Here is a 22,526-nt window from a genome sequence, read left to right on the forward strand (position 1 = left end):
ATTGAACAGCGAATGTTCCGTTGCTATGCAGAGCACTGTTTCAGTTTTACCACTTGATGGCGGTCACGCACCGATTAGTTCTCACAGTCGACAAAACTTGGAAGAAGACGAAGAAGAACTGAAAGTCGGAAGTTGAAAAGAAGTAGTGAAACTTGACGAAATGGCTGAAGACAACAGTTACGAATCTACGCTTTGCGTTAAACCGGAGGTCCATGTTTACCGAATCCCACCGCGGGCTTCAAATCGTGGTTATCGGTAAGAAAATAATTCTGTCACCCGAGAAGTCTCGCTGTCTGCGAGACAAGTGTCGGCAGCCGCAGAGCTAAGCTAAAGGAATCCATCGCATCCATTATCGGACAACGCGGTGTCTCGAAAGAATTCTGTGAACTCGGCGTATGCACGAAACCACGAAGGACTGAGTTTGGCAAATCGGCTAAGCACAACTTATGAACACCTTGTGGTTGTGGCCAACGTGCTGTTTATAGTGCTAATGAAACTTGACACCATCATGCAAAGTACGGCAAGCAACGTCAATGAACATACTGCGCTTATTTTATTATTTTAAACTATTACATTTGCCCAGCGACGAATACAAGTTTACTGCGATCACCGAACATCCTTTACATAATGACATATCACGCCTTTAATGTCATAAATGGCGGGACTGATAGTACGTGTCCGATAATGGAAGTATTAGGTCAGAGTTGGGAGCGGGCAGTAACTCGCCAAGTCAGCAGAATTAGTGTTGTATTTTTTTTCCTGGTCACTTCAACATTGAATACAGGGAACTGATGTTTAGACGCACGTAGATCATTGCGTTGCGAAAACAACAATACAACATCTGTGAACGTTTGATGCCGTGTAGTGTGAACATTATGGTCTGCAGCAGCTGTCATTCGGGTCTTGTCACTTTGAAAGCCGAGTCCTTACCTTGCTCGCAATACTGGACAGAGGTGCACCAGGGTTCGGTTCGACTGTTTAGTTTAGTTTAGTTTAGTTTTTCCCCCTCCGAGCTTTCATTTGTATCTCACGGGTGTCCCAGATGTGCTAGAACTGCTTAGACAGCAAAAAGAAGAAATTAGAATACGGTGAGGATGTGGTTTGAGGCTGATGTGTGGATTTTACTCTAACACGTTGATCTTGAGCTACAATGTCTTTAATTGTTCATTTCTCATTTTATGAATTTGATTATTGACTGATCTTCCCTTTTTTCCCCCTAGCGCTGCTGACTGGAAGCTGGACGAACCTGCATGGAGTGGGAGGATGAAAATCACTGCCAAAGGCCACTTGGCCTTTATTAAGCTTGAGGACAAAAACACAGGTAAATAATGCACGTCCAAGCAATGTAGCCGTTCCTTCTGACAGGGAAGTAAAAAAGCTGCCAGTTATACTGCAACTGGAGTCTGCAAGGCAAACGCCCTTTAGAATGAGAGGCTTTCTTAAACTGCAGATTACAAAGTATCGTCTAAACAATTACTGTTTTGGGTAAGCCGGCAGCCTCTTTGAACAGAAAATGATTGGTTTATCGAGAAGGATTACAAGAAGTCTTTTTCCATGAAACCAAACAACTAGGGAAGCGTCCAAGTGTGCAGAAAAAAACCCAAAACAAAACATTTTTAGCTGCCCTGCTACATTTCATTGCATTTCTGTGTTTTAAACAGAGCTCTACGCTAACTAAATACAACAGAAATCCATATTTCCAGGCAGACAAAAATCCTCTCCCGCATTGTTTGCTGTGAATTATCTCTTGGCAGGAGAGCTGTTTGCCCAAGCTCCGGTCACAGAGTATCCAGGTTGTATTGTGGAAGCTGTCACGGACTCGAGCAGATATTTTGTGATTCGGATAGAGGATGGAAACGGTAAGATTCTTTCATCGCAAAAGAAATCGCGCAACCGCCCTAATAATAACACATTCTCAACACAAACTTTCCTTATTGCTCGTCTCTATGTCTGGCCATTATCTGCTGTGTAAACCTTCCTGCTGGAATAAATACATCCTCTGATTTATACACGTAGTGAACGTTGTCCACTGTTGTGTCATTGACTTTACAGGTCGCCATGCTTTTATCGGCCTGGGGTTTGCTGACCGTGGAGACTCATTTGACTTCAATGTTGCTTTACAAGATCACTTTAAGTGAGTTGCCTCGTTTCTGATTCATTTTAATCTGGTGTTGTGCATAGGCCACATTGTGGTGCTTCGATTAGCACATTTTCTCACAGCAAGAAGCGTGGGTGTCAGTGTTGGTGCGGATACTTGTTTGTCTGTATGTGGCCCTTAACTAACAACCTGTCCAGGGTGTAACCACACTCCTCTCGTATATATATATGTGTGTGTGTGTGTGTGTGTGTGTGTGTGTGTGTGTGTGTGTGTGTGTGTGTGTATACACACACACACACACACACACACACACACACACACACATATATATTGTATTACATTATTCACAGTGTTTATGCTTTTAAGATCAAAGTTTAGAAAAAGTGACTAGATTTACCCATTTACATAAATCCAGTGACTGCTATTTTTCACTGTGATATGTATTTAGAACTGACTACACTTTCCTATTTACATACCAATAAAGGTGGGTGAAACAAGAAGGCGAGCTCAAAAAACAGCAAGCGACAGAGAGCGATGTACCAAAACTGGACCTGAGCTTCAAAGAGGGGCAAACCATCAAGATCAGCATCGGAGTGAGTGTTCTGAACTCCAGTATGAGCCGCATTCATGTGTTCTGGCACAACACAATGGCGATTATTTGATTTTAGAATCTTAAAAGACAAGGAACCAAACTGTGCTTTCCCCAAAATCATTCATCTGTGGCAGAATATCAAAAAGAAGGAAGCAGGCGGCGCCAAGACGCGTCCTGCTCCTGGGGGTTTCCTCCCACCGCCACCTGGTGCAAAGGCTGGAGGTCTCATCCCACCTCCCGCGGGACAGCAGAGCTTCCCACCTGTGCAGGCAAACAATGGTGAACGCCAGAGTTTGTGTAAAACCTCAGTCTGTTGTCTCATTGTCTATACAATGGTCATCATTTTCTCCCATCTTCCTCCCGACTCTGCAGATCCAGTCCCTCTTTTAGACTTTGGGGCTCCTGCTCCTGCAGCCCAACCCAGCACTGATGTGTGGGGGGATTTCACATCCGCAGGCTCCAAGTAAGCCGCCTCATTTGGTTTTGTCCCTCTGTCTTCATTGTCGTGTTTCCGACTCCTAACTGTCCTTTGCATGCCTTACTCAGCAGCTCCAGTAAAGACGCTGTGCAATCAGGATGGGTGCAGTTCAGTTGAGTTGTGAGGCCGCCTGTACACACAAGTTCCATACATTCCTTGGAAAGGGCCATCAAGTCTGGAAGAAACTGAGAGGAACTGGTCTCAAGCGCTGGTGACTCATTACCGCACCCTTCTGTGAAGATTCCCTCAACACGGACTATAACCCGAAATACTCTGATGGAACAAAAACAGTAAACTGTAAATATATTTGTACTACTTTTTCTTCACACTCTGCTATGCAGTGGTAGTATTTCCGCCTTATGTAGGGTTTGGTTGTGTTCCCCTTTTCCTTTCCTTTTACAGTTTTTGATGATTTATCTTGTGAAGTGTCTTTGTTAGTTTTAGCACAATCGTAGGGTATTAGTTCTAGGGAATAGATCTCTTCAAATAAAGAAAGTGAACTTTTTTTTTAGAATTAACAGCATTCTAGGCGAGGGGTTAGGTGGGTGGGTGGGGGGGGGGGGGGGTAATAATTGCTGTTTGTCCATAGCTTTATTGTACTGCTTAAGTATGTTTGTTTCTGTGCTAACTCTTGGTATGTCTGTGTTGTCTTGTCGCATTTTGAAGTGCCTTTTACCAAAAGAAATGTTCCCCAATCTTGTTGCTAATTTGCATTGATTTGATCAAGTGCCTCTTTGAAAAGATCTTGTAAATAAACAATATGTTTTATTTCCTTTCTTGTTTATTCTCATTCCTGTACAGCTGTGGTCATTCATTTTCAACTGGCAATTAGTATTTGTTTTGTCTTTTAAGTACTCCAATAACCTTTGTCATCTCGGTCTGGTTAAAAATATGTTTGAACACTGAAAAATCGCTTTCAAATTCTACAAGTCACAGTTTTTGTTATAAAATGTCATGTAAATAGTGTCACTTCTGGTATTTAGTGGCACTGAGCTCAAAGTCTCTCAAAACTGAATTATTTAGGATATTTTTTTTTTATGATTAAGCCAAAGATGTAAGAATTTGTGTTGCATACATATACAAATTTCTTGATACACAATTTTGTGGTTCGTCAAAAATAGCTAAAATGAGCATCTGCATCCCAGACAAGAATGAGAAGTAGAACTGAATGACTTCATTTGCAGTAAAGCGCCCATGATAAGAATACAAACATGATAGAAAACGTACGTCGGGCATTGAGTCATTTGAACATCTTTTTTTTTTTTTTTTTTAAGTCCAGTAATAAGCCTCACGAGGTCACACATCCTGTCACACACAGAGCCTGCGTGTGTGTGCGCGCGCGAGATCTCGGAGACAGACAGCTCGCTGGAAGTCCCTCCCCGGAAAAAGCATGGAGCTCGTATCAGAGGAGCAGCGTCCCTCTCCCCTGCAGGCAGCCTGCTGCACATCCGCGTCCAGTGGCTGCTGACGTGCTCCGTGGTGTCGTCGGTCCGTGGAGTCCTGTGACTGTGAGGAGACCAGAGGGGGGGGGAGGCTCCTCCTCGCCTCACTGCTCTCACCAGGTAAGCCTTTCCTTAAAAGCCCTCACAGCCGAGTTGGCGGGGCAGCCAGGCGAGCCTGCGCTGATTGTTTATCGCCACACTAAAAAGCGCTCGGTGGCCCAAAATCAGTCAGGCTTCCTGTCGCTTCCACATCAGCGTGGTGCGTTGTTGGCGTTGTTCGCGCCAGCAGCGTCTTGCCGTCTTTGAAAGCACACCTCCCACACATTTAATCCGATCGTGTTGGTTTCCTCGGATTCCTCGGATGCTAACTGCCCCCCCTCTCTCCTTCTTCCTCTCCTCCTCCTTCTCCCGCCTCCAACTCCTCGCTGACTTTTGAAAACTTGGGCGTGTCCTGGTGGACGCGTGTTTAGAGGTAGCCAAGGGGATGTTGAGTCCCCAGAGTTCCCTTTGTGACCGCTACTGTCACAGCTTAAAAGAGGAAACAGTTAAAAAAAAAAAAAGAGGATATTTTTAAGCTTCGAAGTAGTTTTGATTCGGAGCTTCCCCAGATGGATTGACAATGAGATCTGATCGTGGTTAATACTGTTACAGTAAAGAGTTACTGTAAAAATCACTGCAATCAATTCATTTGAGGCCTCCAGGACAACTTAAATACAGTCAGTCTTGACTTTTCAATTAAACAACACAAATCCGTTTCACGTGCCCAACTTTACTGAATGTCGCAAGAGAATCCTTGCATGTGTGGTGACTCTGTCCGACACAGTGACTTACTGTATAGTTTGTGTCATGTTTGTGTGTCATGTTGTGACACGGACACTAACAGTGGATGGCATTGATTTTCTTATCACGTCCTTCAAACTAGAGACAAGAGTGTGTGTATATGAGTGTCTGTGTGTGTTTGTTTGTGTGTTGTGAGGGGTCTGGCATTGACACAATGATGCTCTAGTCGGTAACTATGACAATTCAAAACAAGAAGCGGTGCAGCGCAGACCCATCGCCCCCCCCTCAAGCAAGAAGACGCACAGATCTACCAATAATATGTCTTCAGCATGTCGTCTGTAAGCTAGAAATGAGAGTAGATACTCCTTGTAGTCACTCTGGTGCTTTGTGACATCACAAAGGTCACTCCCAGCCAGGTTCTTTAAGTCTTTATGACTGCTGCTTCAGGTTCCTTCTAAGAATTGATCAAACACAAACATCCATTAGATTCTATGACTCTCTGGAAAGGCTGGAATTGACTCAGTAGTGGTCAAAGGATTTTATTTTATGTTTGTCCTGTATAGGACAAGCCTGTAGTTAGAGGAATGCTGTGTCCTTAGCCCTGGGCGCTACAGGAGGCTGGTTTATCCGGCCCTGCAGTGGAAGCAGGGGCGGAGCTACGTGGTGGCCACTGCAGGGGGGATAATTTGACAAAACGCCACGCACTTCCACACTACAGCATCTCGAGTCACCATTTGTTGATTGACGTACTGTATCTTCTTGCGCTTTCTGTTTGTAAACACATATTTCTGGCTTGATGGTGGGTCTTGATTCTGTTGTTTTGCGGAAACAAGGAAGGAAGAAATTTAATGTAACCCTACCCGAAGACAGTAGGAGCAAGCCGGTATAGGTTTTATTGTTAATATTTAACACGCGTGAAGAGGAAATTATGACGACTTTTATCATGAAAACATTTAATAAATACAAACAACTATAGTAACAATTAGAATAAAAATAAAAACATGTCATGTAACCATTTCACCTCTATGTGAGTCAGGATCTTACCTTGGTACCCCTCCCCCCCCCTACCACCAGTGTTGGTGAGTAATCTATTACCTAATAATCCGCTACTGTAATTAAACTACATTTCTAATAACAGAGTAATCCAATGGGATTACTGTGGCAAAACTGGCCATTATATCATTAATACTTTATCAAGTAACGATTCCATTACTTTTCTGAAATATCTTGCGGGCTAAAAACGTCTTATTATCCACAAAATGTCTGAAATTTAGAAAAACAACCAAAAACGACGTCACAGATTATTTTAACAATATGGGCTGTGCAAAAGGCAGCAGTGCTGTACATGAGTTTGTTCTGTGAAATGTTTGTGTTCAGAGAGGAAACATTCATTCACGTTAAGAGGTCAGAGGCAATATTTGGAATTGGAAAATGTTCACTTTATAAAGTTCATTCCAAAGCACTCACTTACTTTTTTAACTAAAGTAATAAGTGATCGATTACTCGTAAAACAAAGTAATCACAGAAGTAATTACAATTTTAGGAGTAATCAGTATTTTGATGACTTTTTTAAGGAGTAATCCCAACAATACTGCCTACCACCACCATCACCACCGCCAAGAAACAATTCTGGCTCCGCATTGAGTTGAAGGTAAACACGCAACTGGATTTTAAACCTTTCACACACCCCAAAACTTCGACAATTTGTTAGATTTTCTCCTCGAATCGCTTCTGAACGTTTACCTCAGCAAGAAAAAGAAAGAAAAGAGAAAAGAAAACAATGCGTACAAAAAACGTGCGCGCCCGAATAAAAGTTTTATTCGGGCGCGCCTATTGTGGCGTCCCTGCCGGGGTCCGGATGTTAGAGCCGAGCAGTGAGAGGAGAGAGAGTGAGGAGGAGGTGGAGGAGGCAGTGGTGGAGGTGGAGAGGGTGCATGTTAAATCCTGCTAATCCTGCCGTCCTCAATCTGTGCCTGTCTGCACCGGAGGAGGAGCAGGAGCAGGAGCAGGACGGAGGAGCGAACTCGCTGCGAACCTGTCACCGCCACACGTACACCCTCCTGCTGCTTCCGCGCCCTCCACTTTTCTTTTCTTTTCCTTTCCTTTCTCACTTAAACAGCGCAAAGCAAAAAAAATAATAATAATAATTAAAAAAAAAAAAAAAAAAAAAAAAAAAAATTGGCGATCGGTTCATCTCGAAAGCCGCAACGTTCACTCGGACTCGAATCCCGGTCGCGGAGGACTGGAAATGTCCGCCGGCGGAGCGATGAGCGCTGCCGGAGACTCACAGCCGGACTCCAACAAGCTGGAGTCCGTCATCCAGGTGAGGGGACGCGGGCCCCGTCCACCAGCCGCTCACCGGGCCATCACCACCGGGACGTTAGGTGTTATTATTGCCCAGGTGGCTCGTGGTTAATTGTGTCACCTGCTCCTCATCCTTGATTTTCTTGCTGTGATTGCTCTTATATGGAGATATATAATATTTTTTTTGGTTATTGTCTCTTTTTGCTCCACCAGAGGCTGGAGGAGAGCGTGTTGTCCGAGGAGAAGAAGCTAACAGTGCAGGAGGGCACCTCGCTGGACGCGCCCCCCAAATGCTTGCCTGCGCGGGTGCGAGAGATTGTGACCAAAAACCTCAGTGAGAGCTGTGAGTCGCTGCCTCCGTTCCTCCCGCTCACCTCACATTCCTCTGTTTTTTAACATTGATTTTGTCTCCGCTGTCGCCCCCCTCCCTCATTCCTCAGTGGCCGGAGGAACCATGTCCTCGGTAATGTCCCTCCAGGACGAGAACCGGGTGCTGCAGGGGGAGCTGGCCAGACTGGAGGACCTGCTGGCCCACAGCAGAGCTGACCGGGACGAGCTCGCCATCAAGTATGGAGCCATCAGCGAGAGGGTGAGCTGCTGGGGTCTGACAACAGTGGTGGGATATGATTGGCAACAGGTTGTCCCCACAGTCAAGTTCCCATATGAAGGGTCACTCATAAGAGGCCACTGATGTCTTTCGCTGCCTGCAGAGGACGCTGCAGTGATTTATCCTTTCCTCCCCCCCCAATTAGTTTTTTTTTTTTTTGGTCCTTTCTTTGTCTGGAATCTGCCGGTCTCCCAGGTGATGGGGGCTGGTATGAAGTGAAGTGTGACGTTGCCATGGCATCTGTCACCCCGGGCGACTGTAAACAGGGGGCTGCACTGGAGATTGTGGGTGGGTGGGCGGCGCATCTCGTTAGGGTTTGAACGTCGAGGGACACAAATCTAAAGGTTCCCTTTGGCTTCACTCCAGTGCTGCCACATCGTGAATGAAGGGTCATGACGTAACTTTAAGACAGGACGTCCAATCCATTATGAAGTACTTACAAACGCTTATCTTTAGTGGGTTTGATGCCGGTTTTTAGGTCAAAAATATGTCGCGAATTAACCCTCTGTTCTCTATTTTCTGCATTTTTCATTATTCTTTCATGTGTCTATTTTAAAAAGAAAAATCTGAATTATTTTATTCGTCTTACTGGGACTTGATCTGGGTCACTAATCCTACACCAGCTGTGTCCCACGCTTTAAAGTTCACCCACGCGAAGTAATGAAATAACATACTGTGCATGAAGGCAATCATCAATCAATGCAAGGAAGCTAATCATGAGCCAGCGTCTGTCGAATTGACAAACGTTAGCCCTGACCTGTAGAAGAGATTTGCAGCACCATGTCATAGTAAATGGAGCCAGTAATACCCTGCTTGCATGCCATCACATCAGAATTCTTTGTGGGTACAACTAGGATTCATTCTACCCGCAGGTTTTGCTCCATCTAAATTCACAGCATTGGCAGAACAGTCTACCAAAGGTTGCTGGTGTGAAACTCCACCTCACGCCTCACACTTGCTGTACATTTCATCCAACCCACAGCTGGAGCAGGCCTTGCGCTTCGAGACGGGCGACGGTGACTGCGACACGCCCGAGACGCGCAGCCTGGCGCAGCAGAACGTGGACCTGCGGCGGCGGCTGGACGAGGAGCAGGCGGCCTACAAGCGTAAGCTGACCGCCTACCAGGAGGGGCAGCAGAGGCAGGCGCAGCTGGTGCAGAAGTTGCAGGCAAAGGTTCGTTGGAGCGATTTTTTTTTTTTCTTTCCAGTGCGTCGGTGGTCAGAGGTGGCAAAAGTATTCACATTCTGTACTCAATTAAAAGTATGGATACTTGTGTAAAAAAAAAATGCTCTGGTAAAAGTGAAAGTACTGATTCATCTTCTTTACTCAAGTTAAAGTAAGAAAGTACCGATTCTGAAACGTGCTAAAGTAAGAAAGTAAAAGTGTTTTTTTGATTAATGAAACAAAACATTTATAGATCATTTTGCAAAAATGTGAAAGTTGTGACAGAATAACATGGATTGAATTGACTTGCGTGAGCATCTGGATTATTTTTAACAGCTTTGGTACTCTCAATCATACTATGTTTTATTTTTTTCTTTTTCAACTGCAGCACAGCCAAACTGTAATCAGTGATAGTTATGACCAGTCAGCCATTAGCGGATTTTTACACTTTGAATAACCAATGTTAGTTTCTACATTCTTGTTTTTGTCTTTACTGAAAACATATTGAACAGTGACCCCAAAGTTGAGGTACCCTAAAATATGATCCATTGTTCAAGTAGCCGCACTTCAAGCAACAACAACTACAATATAATAAGTGAAGTACTTTGATTGGGAACTTTTAAAACACAAAAGTAACAAGCATGTTTTTCTACTGTAAGAAGTAGAAAGTACAGATAGACAAACGTAGGGAGTAAAAGTAAAACGTTATAAAAACAAAATAAATACTCAAGTAAAGCACAGATGCCTGGATAATCTATTGCCAGATTGACTCATGATGGGTTTTTTTCCTGCTGCTCCAGGTGCTGCAGTACAAGAAGAGGTGCGGGGATCTGGAGCAGACGATGCAGGAGAAGAATTCCGAGTGGGAGAAACAGCGAGTGAGTGTGAGTGACTCTGCCGGCAGGGAAATTAGTACATTTTTCCCTGCCGACATTAATTCTTCTTCTTTTCTTCGTGCTCCTCGTGCAGGAGAGCAGCGAAACCTCAAACGGCCGGCGCTCCGACGACTCCAGCAGCAACCTGGAGGACGCTTTGATTCGCCTGGAGGAAGAGCAGCAGAGGTGCAGTGAAACAAGCACCTTCTCAAACAACGCACCATCACACAAATGGTTGGTTTCGCGCCCGTGTTTTTCCCTCGGTGGAACTTGTTTACTTCATCCCGCAGGAGCAGCAGCCTGTCGGCGGTCAACGCCATGCTGAGGGAGCAGCTGGAGCAGGCCGGCGTGGCCAACGAGGCTCTCAGCCAGGATATCCGCAGGCTCACGGCCGACTGGACCAAGGCGAGGGAGGAGCTGGAGCAGAAGGAGTCGGACTGGAGGAGAGAGGAAGAGGTGAGGGGACGGAGAGAGAGGGTGGCGCTCGAAATAAACCCAAAACAAAACAGGAGGACGTTTTAAAACGCAGGAACTGATGAGAATGATTTTTTTCCCCACCCAGTCTTTTCACAGCTACTTCAGCAGCGAGCACAGCCGGCTGCTGGTGCTGTGGCGACAAGTGGTCGGCTTCCGGAGGAACGTGTGCGAGCTGAAGACTTCCACTGAAAGGTTCAGATGAACGGTTTTTGTTTTTTAAAATTATTCCTGTGGCTTTATCAGTAGTGAATCCCACGCAGATGCCGGCGTACATAATGCACATGGTGGCCTTTACAGTGAGAAAATATGTGTTATTGGGCGTTAATGAAGCCCCTCTGCTGTGTTTGACCCCATTGGAAATAAGTCTCATCAATCAAAATGACCTGAAATTGAATTCAAATGCCTGGAAGAAACAATAAAGAAAGCAAAACAGTCATAGAAGAATCAGTAAAATTAGCGTAAAACAGCGTAAACATTATGATTATTTGCTTTACGCATCTAAAGAAGAGTGTGGATAGAAGTTCACTCTCTTTTAATTAATATATTTTTAATTGTCAGTCGCAATCTTGTCTTTCATAGGGTTATTCTATGTGTGCTGCTGTGGGCAATTTTTAACCTCGAGCGGCCTCGCGGCCAAACAACGCTACTTCGTGCATCATCATTGACAGTAAATCTTACAAAACAGAGCCCTGCAGAGTTAAAGTGGTCATCGGCAACATCTACCCATGGCAGGGACCTGTCGGACATGCGGAACGAGCTGGCGCGGTCGTCCCACTCCGTCCAGGTGTCCTGCTCCAGCCTGTCCACCGCTCTGCACAGCCAGCAGGGCGGCGCCGCCCTGGCCCTGGAGCGGGAGAAGAGCCTCCGGCTTCAGCTGGAGCAGCAGCTCCGAGCGCGAGTGGCCGACATGATGAACCTCCAGACCAGGACGGACGCCGAGAGAAGCGAGCTCAACGTCCGGTGAGCGGGCGCCGCCGGGCCCAGCTGCCCTCGCCGCTGGGGAGAGACGACGTTGTTGACGGGCGCTTCCGCGTGAATGTGCAGGTTGTCCGACTCGGTGAGGGAAGGCGAGAGGCTGAAGGGGCAGATCGAGGACAGAGACCACGAGGTCGCCGCGCTGACGAGGCGGCTCGAGGTGAGAGGTGCAAAAATGAATGTTGTGCCTCATGTTTTTTTTGTTTTTAAAAAAAAAATCAAATTAATGTTTTGTGGCAACGGCAGCACAAGTTGGCGCTGAGGAACCCCTTCACAATGCCCACAAAGGAAATTATTTTAGAGTAATTGTTAGTGTTTCATTAACTGCAAAAAAAATATTTTTTTACTTTTTACTTCAGTACAGTTTTTAACCTGTACTTTCTTACTTTTACTTGAGTAAAGGAGTTGGATCATTACTTACAGTACTCTGCTGTTTCAAGTCGTGACTTGTAACTGAGAACATGGCACTCGTGCCAGTGCTGCAGGACCAACTACATACAGTGGAGTAACTGCCTGGCACCATTTCACCAAAACACCTCTGCCCAGTGCTGTGTGAGTGGCAGGGGGAGATTGAGAAATTTTCTCCAGCTCTTGTAATTATGTTGTAGTGGAACAACAGAAAGACAGAAAGTTAAATAAATAGAATTATAATTAATTTATATATACTATTAAATAGACTTGTGAGAAATGACTCACGCTAGTCATGGTTGGAGGAAGCAGTTTTTTTCAACCAAAAGAGTGTTTTTCAAGGTGTCGTGGACTTTCTTGTTATTATTCATTTTCCAATCTATTCCAGTATCTCATTTTGATTTTCCTTTCCTTTAGGAGCAGCACGGTAATGACGACACTGACCTGCAGCTCATGAAGACTCACACGGAGACCCTGTTAGAAACCCTGCGGGACATCGCCCAGGTGAACACTGACCCAGTGCAGCTAGACAGTATGAAACGAACACAATGCAGTAGTAGTCTGCACTCTGCAAGGCCCAGGAACATTTTTTATCGACCATCAGTTCAGTTGGCCTTCAGGTGGTGTGCAGACACCATCATCTTTTTTCTCTGCTATTCATTTCTAACCCCTCTGTTCTCCTCTGCAAGACGGTTCTGTCAGACGGAGACTCGTCTTCGGAAGCCGACCAGGACACCAGCGGAGCGCCACTGCTGGCGCTGACGCGTGGCTGCTCCTCCTCCTCCTCCTGCAGGACGACCTCCCCCTCCCGGACCTCCTCCCTGACTCTCCCCCCTGACTCGGCATTGTCTGCGCTGCGCGCCGCAGTCACCAGCAGGACGCTCCAGCTGCAGGTGACACGACGGTTCTCAGGTCGTGACGGCAGCTGTTAGAGAAAGGCGTATAAGGCGTATCTTGCACAATGGGGAAGCAGTTTCAAGACAATTCTGATATAGTGTGCGTCCATATTATTTTAACTTAATAAGAACAGAGAAGTTGGTTTATTTTACTTATTTTCAGTCATAATGGTAGTAATAGTAGTGACACAAACCACCGTACTGATTAATTCTTTGAACTTTACTGAATATGTGAGACAAACTGGAATAATATAGCTTTTTTTGCTAGGTCTGTCCGGCTCTCCAATCACAGTGCTCATCCAATCACAGTTCAGCGCATGGCGTTAGACCAGCTAGCTGGCCATGACATCGCAGACTCGAGACCTGATTGGCTATCGCAACTGACTGTGTCGGTTCACTGACAGCAGACAGGAGCCTGCAATGTTTATTCTGAAGCCTCAGACAGGTTTAATACAAACTGACAACACAAGATAGCTGAAATATGATCTGCTGAAGACTTTACCGTAATATACGACAATGGAAGCAGTGGGAACAATTGGATATACTATGACTCGAAGAAAACAGACTATGGAGAATAACTTTATTATCTTATTTTCAGGAAAAAAAGTAACTTTTCTGAGTGTGTTTAGGCCTGCAGAGTTTGATGGGTTCCTCAGTGTTGAACACACTTGTAAGTGACTCTTCGCTTGGATGCAGGATGTTCGGGGTCGTCTGCTCTCTGCGCAGTCCTCAGTTCAGCAGATGCGCAAGCAGCTATCGGAGACGGATTCGGCCAAAAGAGACGCGGAACAGCGAACTCAAGCAGTGCAGAGGGAGCGGGACGCCGCCCAGAGGGAGAGGGAGGCCGTGCAGAAGGAGAAGGAGCGTCTTAGGCAGGAGAGAGACGCACTGGCCAGGTTCGCCGTTCAACCCTTTGTCACAATTTTAAAAAAAATTAAAAAATGCACCCCCCGCCCTGCCAGGCCCTCACATCCCCCTTTGCTCTTCTTGAACGCTGCAGCGAGAAGGCGAGTTTGGAGAAAAGTGTGCAGGTGGCGCTGAGCAGCAGCCAGGTGCTGCAGATGGACTGCAAGAAGCTGGAGCTGTGCGTGGCGTCACTGCAGCGCGAGCGGGACCACGAGAGGGACGAGAAGGAGGCGGCCGTGCAGGAGAGGGACCGAGCCAAGGCCGAGACTCACAGGGTGTAAGCCGGCTGAGGGGCTGTGATTAAGTGAAGGCGGCGCTGACACTAATCCAGGCTGTGAATGTGCTTACAGGAAGTCACTCAGACAGACTCTGTCAGCTTCCCTTTGCAGGGAGAGCGCGTGTTCCGCCAGTTCCCATTCACCACGGCGGCCCTGTGGCCTTATTAACCCCTCCTCCCAACACATTACGCCTTGCAATGTGTCCACATTTGGAGGACCTGCAACAGTTTTCCGATACTGGCTTTATACTAAATGCCAAAAATACCTTGGAGTAGCTTTACACTTCAACTATGCTTGCCAGCAGTCTAGTCAGCAAAGAGTCAAAGAGTTTTTATTTGTCATAACTTGTACCAGTCATATCATATCATTCAAGTCACTCAATAGGAAAAAAACACGTATATATAAAACATCCTTCCTCCAATATAAGCCAATAAATGATCATGATATATCAAAGCAAATATGATTATTATGGATTATTATTTACCCCTGATTGAGGTTAGCTGTTCACATACTTGACAAGGTCAGGACAGCCTTTCCTTTAAAAAACTTCTGAAAAACATCATCACAATCATATCACAGCAGGTGACATATGGTAGTAGAAGAAAAGCAGTTAAAGACACTGTAGTTCCAATGTGTTTCTGTTCTTCTTCAGCGGAAATATAAAACATGCACCTTTAATTGAAATGTATATGTGGCATATTTCTCTAAATATACAACAATGGATTTACCATGTCGTCATGCAGACAGAAGCAGTTGGAGCAGAGCGAGGGTCGGGGCTCTGCCCAGCGAGGAGAGCTCTCTGCAGTGAGAGAGACTCACCAGAAGGGGGAGGTGGAGAGGCAGCTACTGGAGGAAGAGAGAGCCCAGCTCAAGGAAGCGCTCCTCCGGGTAAACGGAGGACACCTCTTATTGTCGTGCTTGTGCAATGCATTGAAGCTCTGTATGACCTGTGTGTAAAATGCGCCCCCATCAGGCTGAGAGCAGAACTGCGGAGCTCTCGTCGCTGTTCAATAAGCTCCAGTCCGAGGACGCCGCTGTCAGGGACTCGCTTGCCAAGGTGGGGAGCATGAATGAGGGTCTGGCCCAAGACAAAGTAGACCTGAACACCTACATCCACCAGGTACGCATGTGCATGGACACTTGCTTCAGTCCTGTCTCTGTCTTTTCACTGTTTATCAACATTTAAAGGTCCAGTGTGTAGTATTTGGCTTGATTTATAATTTTCATATTGGTAAACGCTTAATATTCTGCCCATAAATACATGAATAAAAGTGTATAATCGCTGTATAATAAAATATTTGGTTTCCTACCTTTAGAACGGTTCTCATATATAAATATAAGAATACAGTATATATAGATCAAGGGTCTTGCTCCCAGTCAGCTGCCATCTTGCACTGCTATATTTCTATGGAAGCCTGGTGTGGACAATCCAACAACCTGACGGCACATTTCGTAATTTAGGGGCTGCTCGCGTCTAATAAACCAACGAAGAACAAGGTGGACGAGGTATCGAGGTTTGAATGCGCAGGCCACCGTAGCTCACTGGCACACTCAGGAGGGGGAGGGAGAGTGAAAGACGGCGCAATCTAAGACGTCACCACTGGATGTTGCTGTTTCTTCTTCAAAATCTCTGAATATTACGCGCTAAACCTTTCAAGCTGAGAGCTTAAAGGATTGAACTTGGCTTCAGGCAGGGTTGAAATGAGTCTGGGGGGGATAATATCTCTTTCTCTTTTCATTCTTTCCCCAAGCTGGAGGAAGAGAAGGCCGTCCTGCAAGCTCAAAGACGAGAGGCGGAGCAGGAGAAGCTGACCATCAGGGACGAGCTGGTCCGGTTGGAGCAGGACAGGCTGGAGCTGGACTCTGCCCGCATCACGCTGCACCATTCTCTGCAGGATGTGGAGGAGAGGCAGGCGGGGATGGAGGCCGAGCTCCAGGGCCTCAGGGCCGAGAGGCTTAAGCTGCAGGAGAGAGTCAGCCAGGTAAAGAGCGGATCGCACTGCTTCATCTGAGATTGTTTGGATCAAAGTGATTGCTTGTACAATATGAGACAAAAAAAAGGGACCAAATTTTGTTGGAAGTTTTGTTATTTAATACATTTTCTGTGGGGTTTGAATGGCAGCTTTGCGGCGAGGTGACCTCTCTGGGCTCAGAGTTGAGTCTTGCCAGAGGGGAGGGCCAGAGGAACGAGGCGGCCCTGGAGGAAGCGGGTCGCAGTCGGGCAGAACTGGCCCGGGACAAAGCAGCGCTGGTGGTTCAGCTGACGGCGTCCGAGAGGGAGAACGCAGTGCTGTCTGAGGAACTCGCTTCTTTTAGGTGTGTGTTACCCCCCCACAACCAACCACGGTGAACTTTTCCTTTTTTTCATACCAGCCTGTGTGTGTGCGTCTTTGCAGGTCAGAGAGGGAGTCTTTGGAAACCAGCCTGTTCGAAGTGCAGCAGCAGCTCATTCAGATGGAGTCTCGTAGAGAGCAGCTGGAGACGGAGAACCAGAATCTACGAGTCCGCTGTGAGACGGCAGCTGGTGAGTAAGCGTACGCAAAAAAAAAAAAAAAAATAACAGAAGTAGAAGAGCTTTACGATCCAGCCCAGGTCCACTTCTGGCCAAGCTTTAGGCCTTGTTCAGACTGCCAGCCAAAATCCGATTTTTAGTCCATCCAGATTGAAACCGGATGGCTCTTTTGTAGTCTGAACGGTCACAAATCACATGAAATCCGATTTTTGAAAATCGGATTGAAACCACCTTCGGGAGGTCGTTTCAAATCACATTAGGACAGATGCGTCTCAGTGTGAACAGCTCCAAACACACCGATGGGTTCTGACCGTCGGTGGCATCGCTCCACGCAACGCAAGACCCAATGCGCCAGCAGAGAGCGCCATTCCAGGTGCGGAGCTGTAACGCAATGGAGCAGACAGTAGAAGTAGAAAACAGCAGTGCCTGGACAGAGGAGGAAACTCATTGCCTCATCAGTGTGTGGTGAGGTAGCTCCATTCAAGCCAAGCTCCAGGGCATGTATCGTAGCAAGTGGCGCTGTCGCAATTATATGCGACAGTGCCACTTGCTACGATACATGCTACGATACAGCGTGTGTAGTGACACACACTACACACACTGGGCGACGCCTCCGCTCCGACGTCGTTGCTACAGCAACCTGTCAGATGGGTCAATAATGTGGCCCAGTCAGTCTGAACAGAGCCAGATCCCATTTGGACACTTTCTAAAAACAGTGTAGACAGTCCACCCTAAAAATCGGATTTGGACAGGAATCTGATTTGAATCAGATTCGCCTGCAGTCTGAACTCAGCCTAAGATGCTCGCTATCCCAGTGGCCAACTGACCCCTCTGCTTTCTTCTCCTGCATATGTTCTGCGATGGGACGAATCTCAGTTGAACTGAGGCGTCTGCGCTCAGACGGCGAGAATCTGTTGGCCCAGACCGAGAGGGAGAAACAGGCTCTGACTCAGACGCTGAACGCCGCCCAGCTGGAGGCCCAGCAGGCCTTGCGCAAGGCCGCCGCCGAACACCAGGAGGAGGTGCAGAGGCTGGTCTCGGAGAAGGTCAGGAGGTTCGGCGGTAGAGCACCGTCCCCGTCTGAGCCGAGTGGAATGCAGACGGCGCTTTTAATCTGTGGTGATGTGCCCCCCTCCCCCCCCGGTGGCAGGAAGCCGTGCGGCACAGCCTGCAGACGGAGCACGGGGCCTCCCTGGGGAAGCTGAGGCAGGAGGCCGAGGAGCAACTCCGCCGAGCGGAGAAGGACCGCGAGGAGCTTCAGGACGAGCTGAGGAGTCTCCAGCACGAGCGGGATCAGAGTCTGCTGCAGGCCGAGACCGAGAAGCAGCAGGTCCGATCTGGCTCTGAACCCCCCTATTCATCATCAGCTCATTAAAACCTCAATCATTACAAAAGATTATACAAATGATAAAAGCTACTTTGTGCATGTGAGGGAATGTTTGCTAGTTGGGGAAGTTAATGGCTGTGGTCAAACCCTCACTTATCCCCCACTCACTATATATTCACTATATAGTGGATACAACATTTTCTAGTGGTGTGCAAATGCTGAGTGAACATCCATATTCACTATATACTGTAGTCCACTCATACAATGCATCGCTAACAAAAAGCCGATGGTCACTAGTCCAGCAATATGTCCCATCATGCATTGCGCTCACACTAACCCAAAGGTAGAGAAGGCAAGAGGAGTCCTGGGTTATTGTTTTTTTTTTTGTGGGAGGACGCTTAGTATAGTCTTAGTGTATTTATATACTATTTATAGTTTTTGTCTTTACTTGCCACAAAAATGCATATATGTCTTCATTAATTTATGCATTTATTTTTGAATTTATTTACATATTGTATTACCACCTGCCGACATAACGACAATAACATTATTAACAGCACCAAGAGGGGTGTCCAAAAGAATTTTTTTTTTTTTCAATTTGGCTAAAGAGTGCACTATATACTGTAGTTTACTACATATAACCCTAAATGTAGGCAGAAGGGAATGATTTTGGACGCAGCCATCAATACCTTGTCGCAGATGTTAATAGTTGCAGCTGTAAGTTCGCTGTGACACATTCTAGCTACAAAAGAGACAATATTTTCTGGGCGATTTATTAACGCAAGTCTGTATGAATTTTGTTTGAGAGTGGCTGGCCAAGAGGAACCTCCCATATGTCTAAACTGAACAGATGAACATCAGCTAATTTTTCATTTTAGCACGTTTGTCCCTTTATTCTGCCCAGTATCCTCTGAAAGACTCTGTGTGCAGTCATGTGCCATAGGCTCGTCACTGTTAATCAGTCCTCCTCTCTCCCAGGCTCTTTCTTTAAAAGAGGCGGAGAAGGCGGTGTTGTCCGACCGGGTGTCCTTGCTGCAGACGGAGCTGTCAGCCGCAGCTCTGGAGGTCAAGCGCCTGCTGAGAGAGGCAGCGGATTACAAAGAGCAAGAGGAGGTGAGGACACGTCGCCTCCTGTGCTCCGGCGTCATGATTGCACCTTTCAAACGCTCTTCTGGTGCCGATAACGAGGAAAACAATTTGTTATTTTGGCTTGTGCGCAGGTCAGAGTCGGGGCCCTGAGCAGCGAGCTCCTGGAGCTGCGCTCTCGGATGGAGGACGCAGCTTCGCTCCATGAAAGAGAACTCCGCAGCTTCCAAGAGACTTGCGCTGATCTGCGGTCCCGGGCCGACGTCGCACTCAAAGAGGTATCGAACGCTGTGCAAGTGCCTCCGCGTGTACCGCTAGCGTGGCTGTCAAAATTACACAAAATACAGAATACAGAGTGTTGAGTGCTGAGGAGTGCTGTTGAGAAGCAAAGCAGAGTATCAGATGAGTTGGTCGGGCTTAAAAGTCTAGTGCACAGGTGTAAAACTCTGGCCCCAGTGCAATTATATTTGGCCCACAAGGTTTTATACAGCACATCTACCGCTAATACTACAAATCCCAGGATGCTCTGCTGGTATGTTGGTGCCTCAATCAGGACAGGATGTTCATTGAAGGATATTATTTTGACTTGATTGGTTTATTGTTGTTACTTTATTTTTGAATTTATTATTAGCCCGTGGAAAAAGGTTACTGTTGAAATCTAAATCAGAAGGCTGCAAATAAAAAACAGGTATATGATATTTATTTACACTTCATCTATTTTGCTGAATTTTTTTATTTTGAAATTGAATTTTACATGTGTGCAATATTAAGTTATTTATTGTATAGTATTAAGCTTTGAAGGTTGAAGCCAAACTCGTTTGGGTCCATATAAAAAGGTTCACTGTTCTATTTGGAGGGAGATTTCTTTTTCAATAAATATCAATGCTGGCCCAAGCTTGTCCAAGTTTTACATTTTGGCCCCACTGTTTGTTTGAGTTTGACCGCCCTGGTCTAGTACAACTGAACACCAGCAGGATTTTTCAGTATAAACTTAATTTACATTGAGTAGGAAGTCAAACACTCAAAAACAAAGAGTAACGGTGACTTGGATATAGACCAAAACATTGAATGAATACATGCTTTATCAAATGCTTTGTCTTACAAAACACAGCGATACATCATATGATGATTCTCTACGTTTTGAGGCTATTCAAATGGCTTTTGTCGCCCAATTGTCCCTAGCTGGACCAGTGCAGCGCTTCTCTCTCGGCCAACGAGGAGAGTCGAGATCAGCTGAGGCGGGACGTGTCGGACATGGAGCGTCGCCACAACCAGATCCAGGACACGGCCGAGAACTACCGGCGAGAGGTGACGGAGCTGCGGCGCGGCCTGGTCGACGTCACCAAGGAGAGAGACACCGTGAGCCAGTCCAACAGCCACCTGAGAGAATCCCTGCGCAGCGCGGAGACGGAGAGGATAAGGTGAAAATCTCACTTCTGGCACGATTATCTTCTGGCTGCAGTTTACTGTTTATTGTTTATTGAGGATCCCCATTGGCTGACTCACAAACACCAGGCTAGTCTTCCTGAGGTCATATATAAAAAAAAATACAATATCAACAACAATACACAACAATATACAAATCCAGTTACAAAACATGCGCAGATAAAATTCCACTCTTTGACTCAAGTTAAAGTAAGAGAGTACAGGTTCTGATCTGTGCTTAAATTAGAAGTGAAAATTATTATTTTTTGCGGTTAATGAAACACTACATTTGTTGCTAAGCCAAGGTAAGGTAAAAATACTCAAAACATTCTTTTGCTTCTAATAAAACAATACATTCGTTGATAATTTTGCAAAAATTGAAAAAGTTCTGTGTTTGTGTCTCTTAACCACAAAAGTAGCAAGCATGTTTCTCCAATGTAAGAAGTACAGATATTTGTGTACCAATATAGTAAAACTAAAAAGTCATCAGAAAAAGAAAATCTCAACTACAGTACGGATGGCCGAAAAATCAACAACGTATTTGTAGGAAAGAAAAAGGAAAAAAGAAGACGCAGCGCTGCTTGGGTCCTTTTAATAAAGCAGGTGCTCTTTGGTTGGAGTGCATTTATACTGTAGAAGCTGACACATTGAGTGAAATCCTTGCACAAAAAATGGGGAGTGTGCAAGTGAAGTGCAGGATGAGGAACTGAAAAAAATCCAAAGCGACTTCATCGGCCCTGATGAAGGCTACAAGCTGAAACGCGTAGGTGCGGTCCTTTAATCTGTTGTCACCCTGCCAAAAACAAAAGGCTTTTTAATTTTATATATAAAAAAGATTTCGATTTAACTGAATCTGTCAGCTACAAAGTATTTGTACTTTGTTGCTTCCCACCTCTGATATACACATATATTTAATTTCAGTTTGAAGCGACAGTGTGAGGAGAAGGAGCAGAGGTTGGCCGTCATTGAGGAGAACCTCACGGCCACGCAGAAGGAGGTGACGGACCTGCGGAGCTGCCTCAGAGAGGTGGAGCGATCGCGGCTGGAGGCTCGACGGGAACTCCAGGAGCTGCGCAGGCAGGTGCGTCTCCAGACGCCTCAGGTCCCCCCCCCTCCCCCCGTTCCTTTCCTTCCCTCTTCCAACGCTGTCGTCTGGCGGCCGCAGCTGAAGGTCCTGGACGTGGAGAAGGAGCAGAAGGCGCGGGAGGTGGCCGAGCTGCAGACCCGCCTGGCGCTGGAGGAGCAGCGGGAGGAGGAGAAGGGCAAGGAGGCCTTCGCCCTCAAGCAAAAGCTGGCGGAGGCCGAAGTCTCCCGGGAGGCTCTCAAGAGAGAGGTAGAGTAGAACAGACTTTCACTGTCAGTGCGACATCCATCCATTTTCAATAGCTGCTTCTTCCTGCACTCAGGCTCTGGGGTCTTGCTGGAGCCTTTCCAAGCTGTCATAGGGCGAAGGCAGGGTGACACCCCGGACAAGTTGCTACTTCACATAGAAAGACAAACAAAGACATCCATTCGCTCTCCCACACACTCACCAGGGACAATGTAGACTAAAAACATTCATTTTGTCTTTGTTGATAGATTTACTCTTATTTACTTTTGTTCAGACAAGTAAAGACGTGAAGATGTTACCTGCTCTGACAGTTTCGACTGTGACTGAGTCTTCCTCAGTAGGAAGATTTAAGTCGAAATTTCAAGAATACAGTTGACGTAAAAAAGACGGAATTTTGTGAATAAAATCGAAAATTTTAGATTAATGTCAACGTGAATTAAGTGAAAATGTCGAGCAAGCAATTTAGTGGAGTACTTGCGTTTTTACCAGTTTCCTGATTATTGTGCGTAAACCCTGTGGGACACACCTGTTTTCGTCAGTTTACATTTAACTGTGGGTTACTGGG

At 46.2% G+C, this 22,526-nt stretch overlaps 2 protein-coding genes across 8 annotated transcripts in view; both read left to right on the forward strand.

The window, feature by feature from the left end:
• Positions 1–88: 88 nt before the first annotated feature.
• On the forward strand, positions 89–3,708 carry necap2 (NECAP endocytosis associated 2). Of its 4 annotated transcripts, none has more exons than XR_012928278.1 (8): positions 89–255; positions 1,221–1,321; positions 1,755–1,859; positions 2,053–2,134; positions 2,583–2,691; positions 2,767–2,969; positions 3,063–3,153; positions 3,240–3,286. XR_012928278.1 is itself a non-coding variant. In XM_076037295.1 (8 exons), the coding sequence occupies exons 1-8, from the start codon at positions 161–163 to the stop codon at positions 3,283–3,285; spliced, it is 774 nt and encodes a 257-aa protein (XP_075893410.1). In that variant the 5' UTR covers positions 90–160; the 3' UTR covers positions 3,286–3,708. The 4 variants fall into 4 exon arrangements, 2 of the variants coding, with proteins under 2 accessions (XP_075893410.1, XP_075893409.1); XR_012928277.1 differs by having other exon boundaries at positions 3,237–3,284; XM_076037295.1 differs by having other exon boundaries at positions 90–255; positions 2,825–2,969; positions 3,240–3,708.
• Positions 3,709–4,500: 792 nt separating this feature from the next.
• The window catches only part of crocc (ciliary rootlet coiled-coil, rootletin), a 31,980-nt gene continuing 13,954 nt past the window's right edge, over positions 4,501–22,526 (forward strand). For 2 of the 4 annotated variants that reach the window (XM_076037288.1, XM_076037287.1), the window contains exons 1-26: positions 7,559–7,713; positions 7,908–8,037; positions 8,135–8,283; positions 9,284–9,475; positions 10,267–10,350; positions 10,436–10,527; positions 10,632–10,797; positions 10,904–11,010; positions 11,551–11,778; positions 11,863–11,953; positions 12,619–12,705; positions 12,891–13,094; positions 13,794–13,993; positions 14,098–14,280; positions 15,025–15,169; positions 15,255–15,401; positions 16,033–16,263; positions 16,404–16,597; positions 16,678–16,805; positions 17,670–17,839; positions 17,944–18,123; positions 19,099–19,233; positions 19,341–19,484; positions 20,389–20,627; positions 21,553–21,712; positions 21,797–21,964. In XM_076037288.1, coding sequence (XP_075893403.1) covers positions 7,639–7,713; positions 7,908–8,037; positions 8,135–8,283; positions 9,284–9,475; positions 10,267–10,350; positions 10,436–10,527; positions 10,632–10,797; positions 10,904–11,010; positions 11,551–11,778; positions 11,863–11,953; positions 12,619–12,705; positions 12,891–13,094; positions 13,794–13,993; positions 14,098–14,280; positions 15,025–15,169; positions 15,255–15,401; positions 16,033–16,263; positions 16,404–16,597; positions 16,678–16,805; positions 17,670–17,839; positions 17,944–18,123; positions 19,099–19,233; positions 19,341–19,484; positions 20,389–20,627; positions 21,553–21,712; positions 21,797–21,964 — 4,029 coding nt within the window. In that variant the 5' untranslated portion in view covers positions 7,559–7,638. Of the gene's footprint in view, positions 4,731–7,558; positions 7,714–7,907; positions 8,038–8,134; positions 8,284–9,283; positions 9,476–10,266; positions 10,351–10,435; positions 10,528–10,631; positions 10,798–10,903; positions 11,011–11,550; positions 11,779–11,862; positions 11,954–12,618; positions 12,706–12,890; positions 13,095–13,793; positions 13,994–14,097; positions 14,281–15,024; positions 15,170–15,254; positions 15,402–16,032; positions 16,264–16,403; positions 16,598–16,677; positions 16,806–17,669; positions 17,840–17,943; positions 18,124–19,098; positions 19,234–19,340; positions 19,485–20,388; positions 20,628–21,552; positions 21,713–21,796; positions 21,965–22,526 lie in introns of those variants that run through there. The other 2 variants (XM_076037290.1, XM_076037289.1) reach the window with 2 other exon arrangements.

Source organism: Nelusetta ayraudi, unplaced genomic scaffold (assembly GCF_046127955.1).
Source record: "Nelusetta ayraudi isolate G7.1 ecotype Tasmania unplaced genomic scaffold, CSIRO-AGI_Nayr_v1 ptg000050l, whole genome shotgun sequence".
NCBI lineage: Eukaryota > Metazoa > Chordata > Actinopteri > Tetraodontiformes > Monacanthidae > Nelusetta > Nelusetta ayraudi.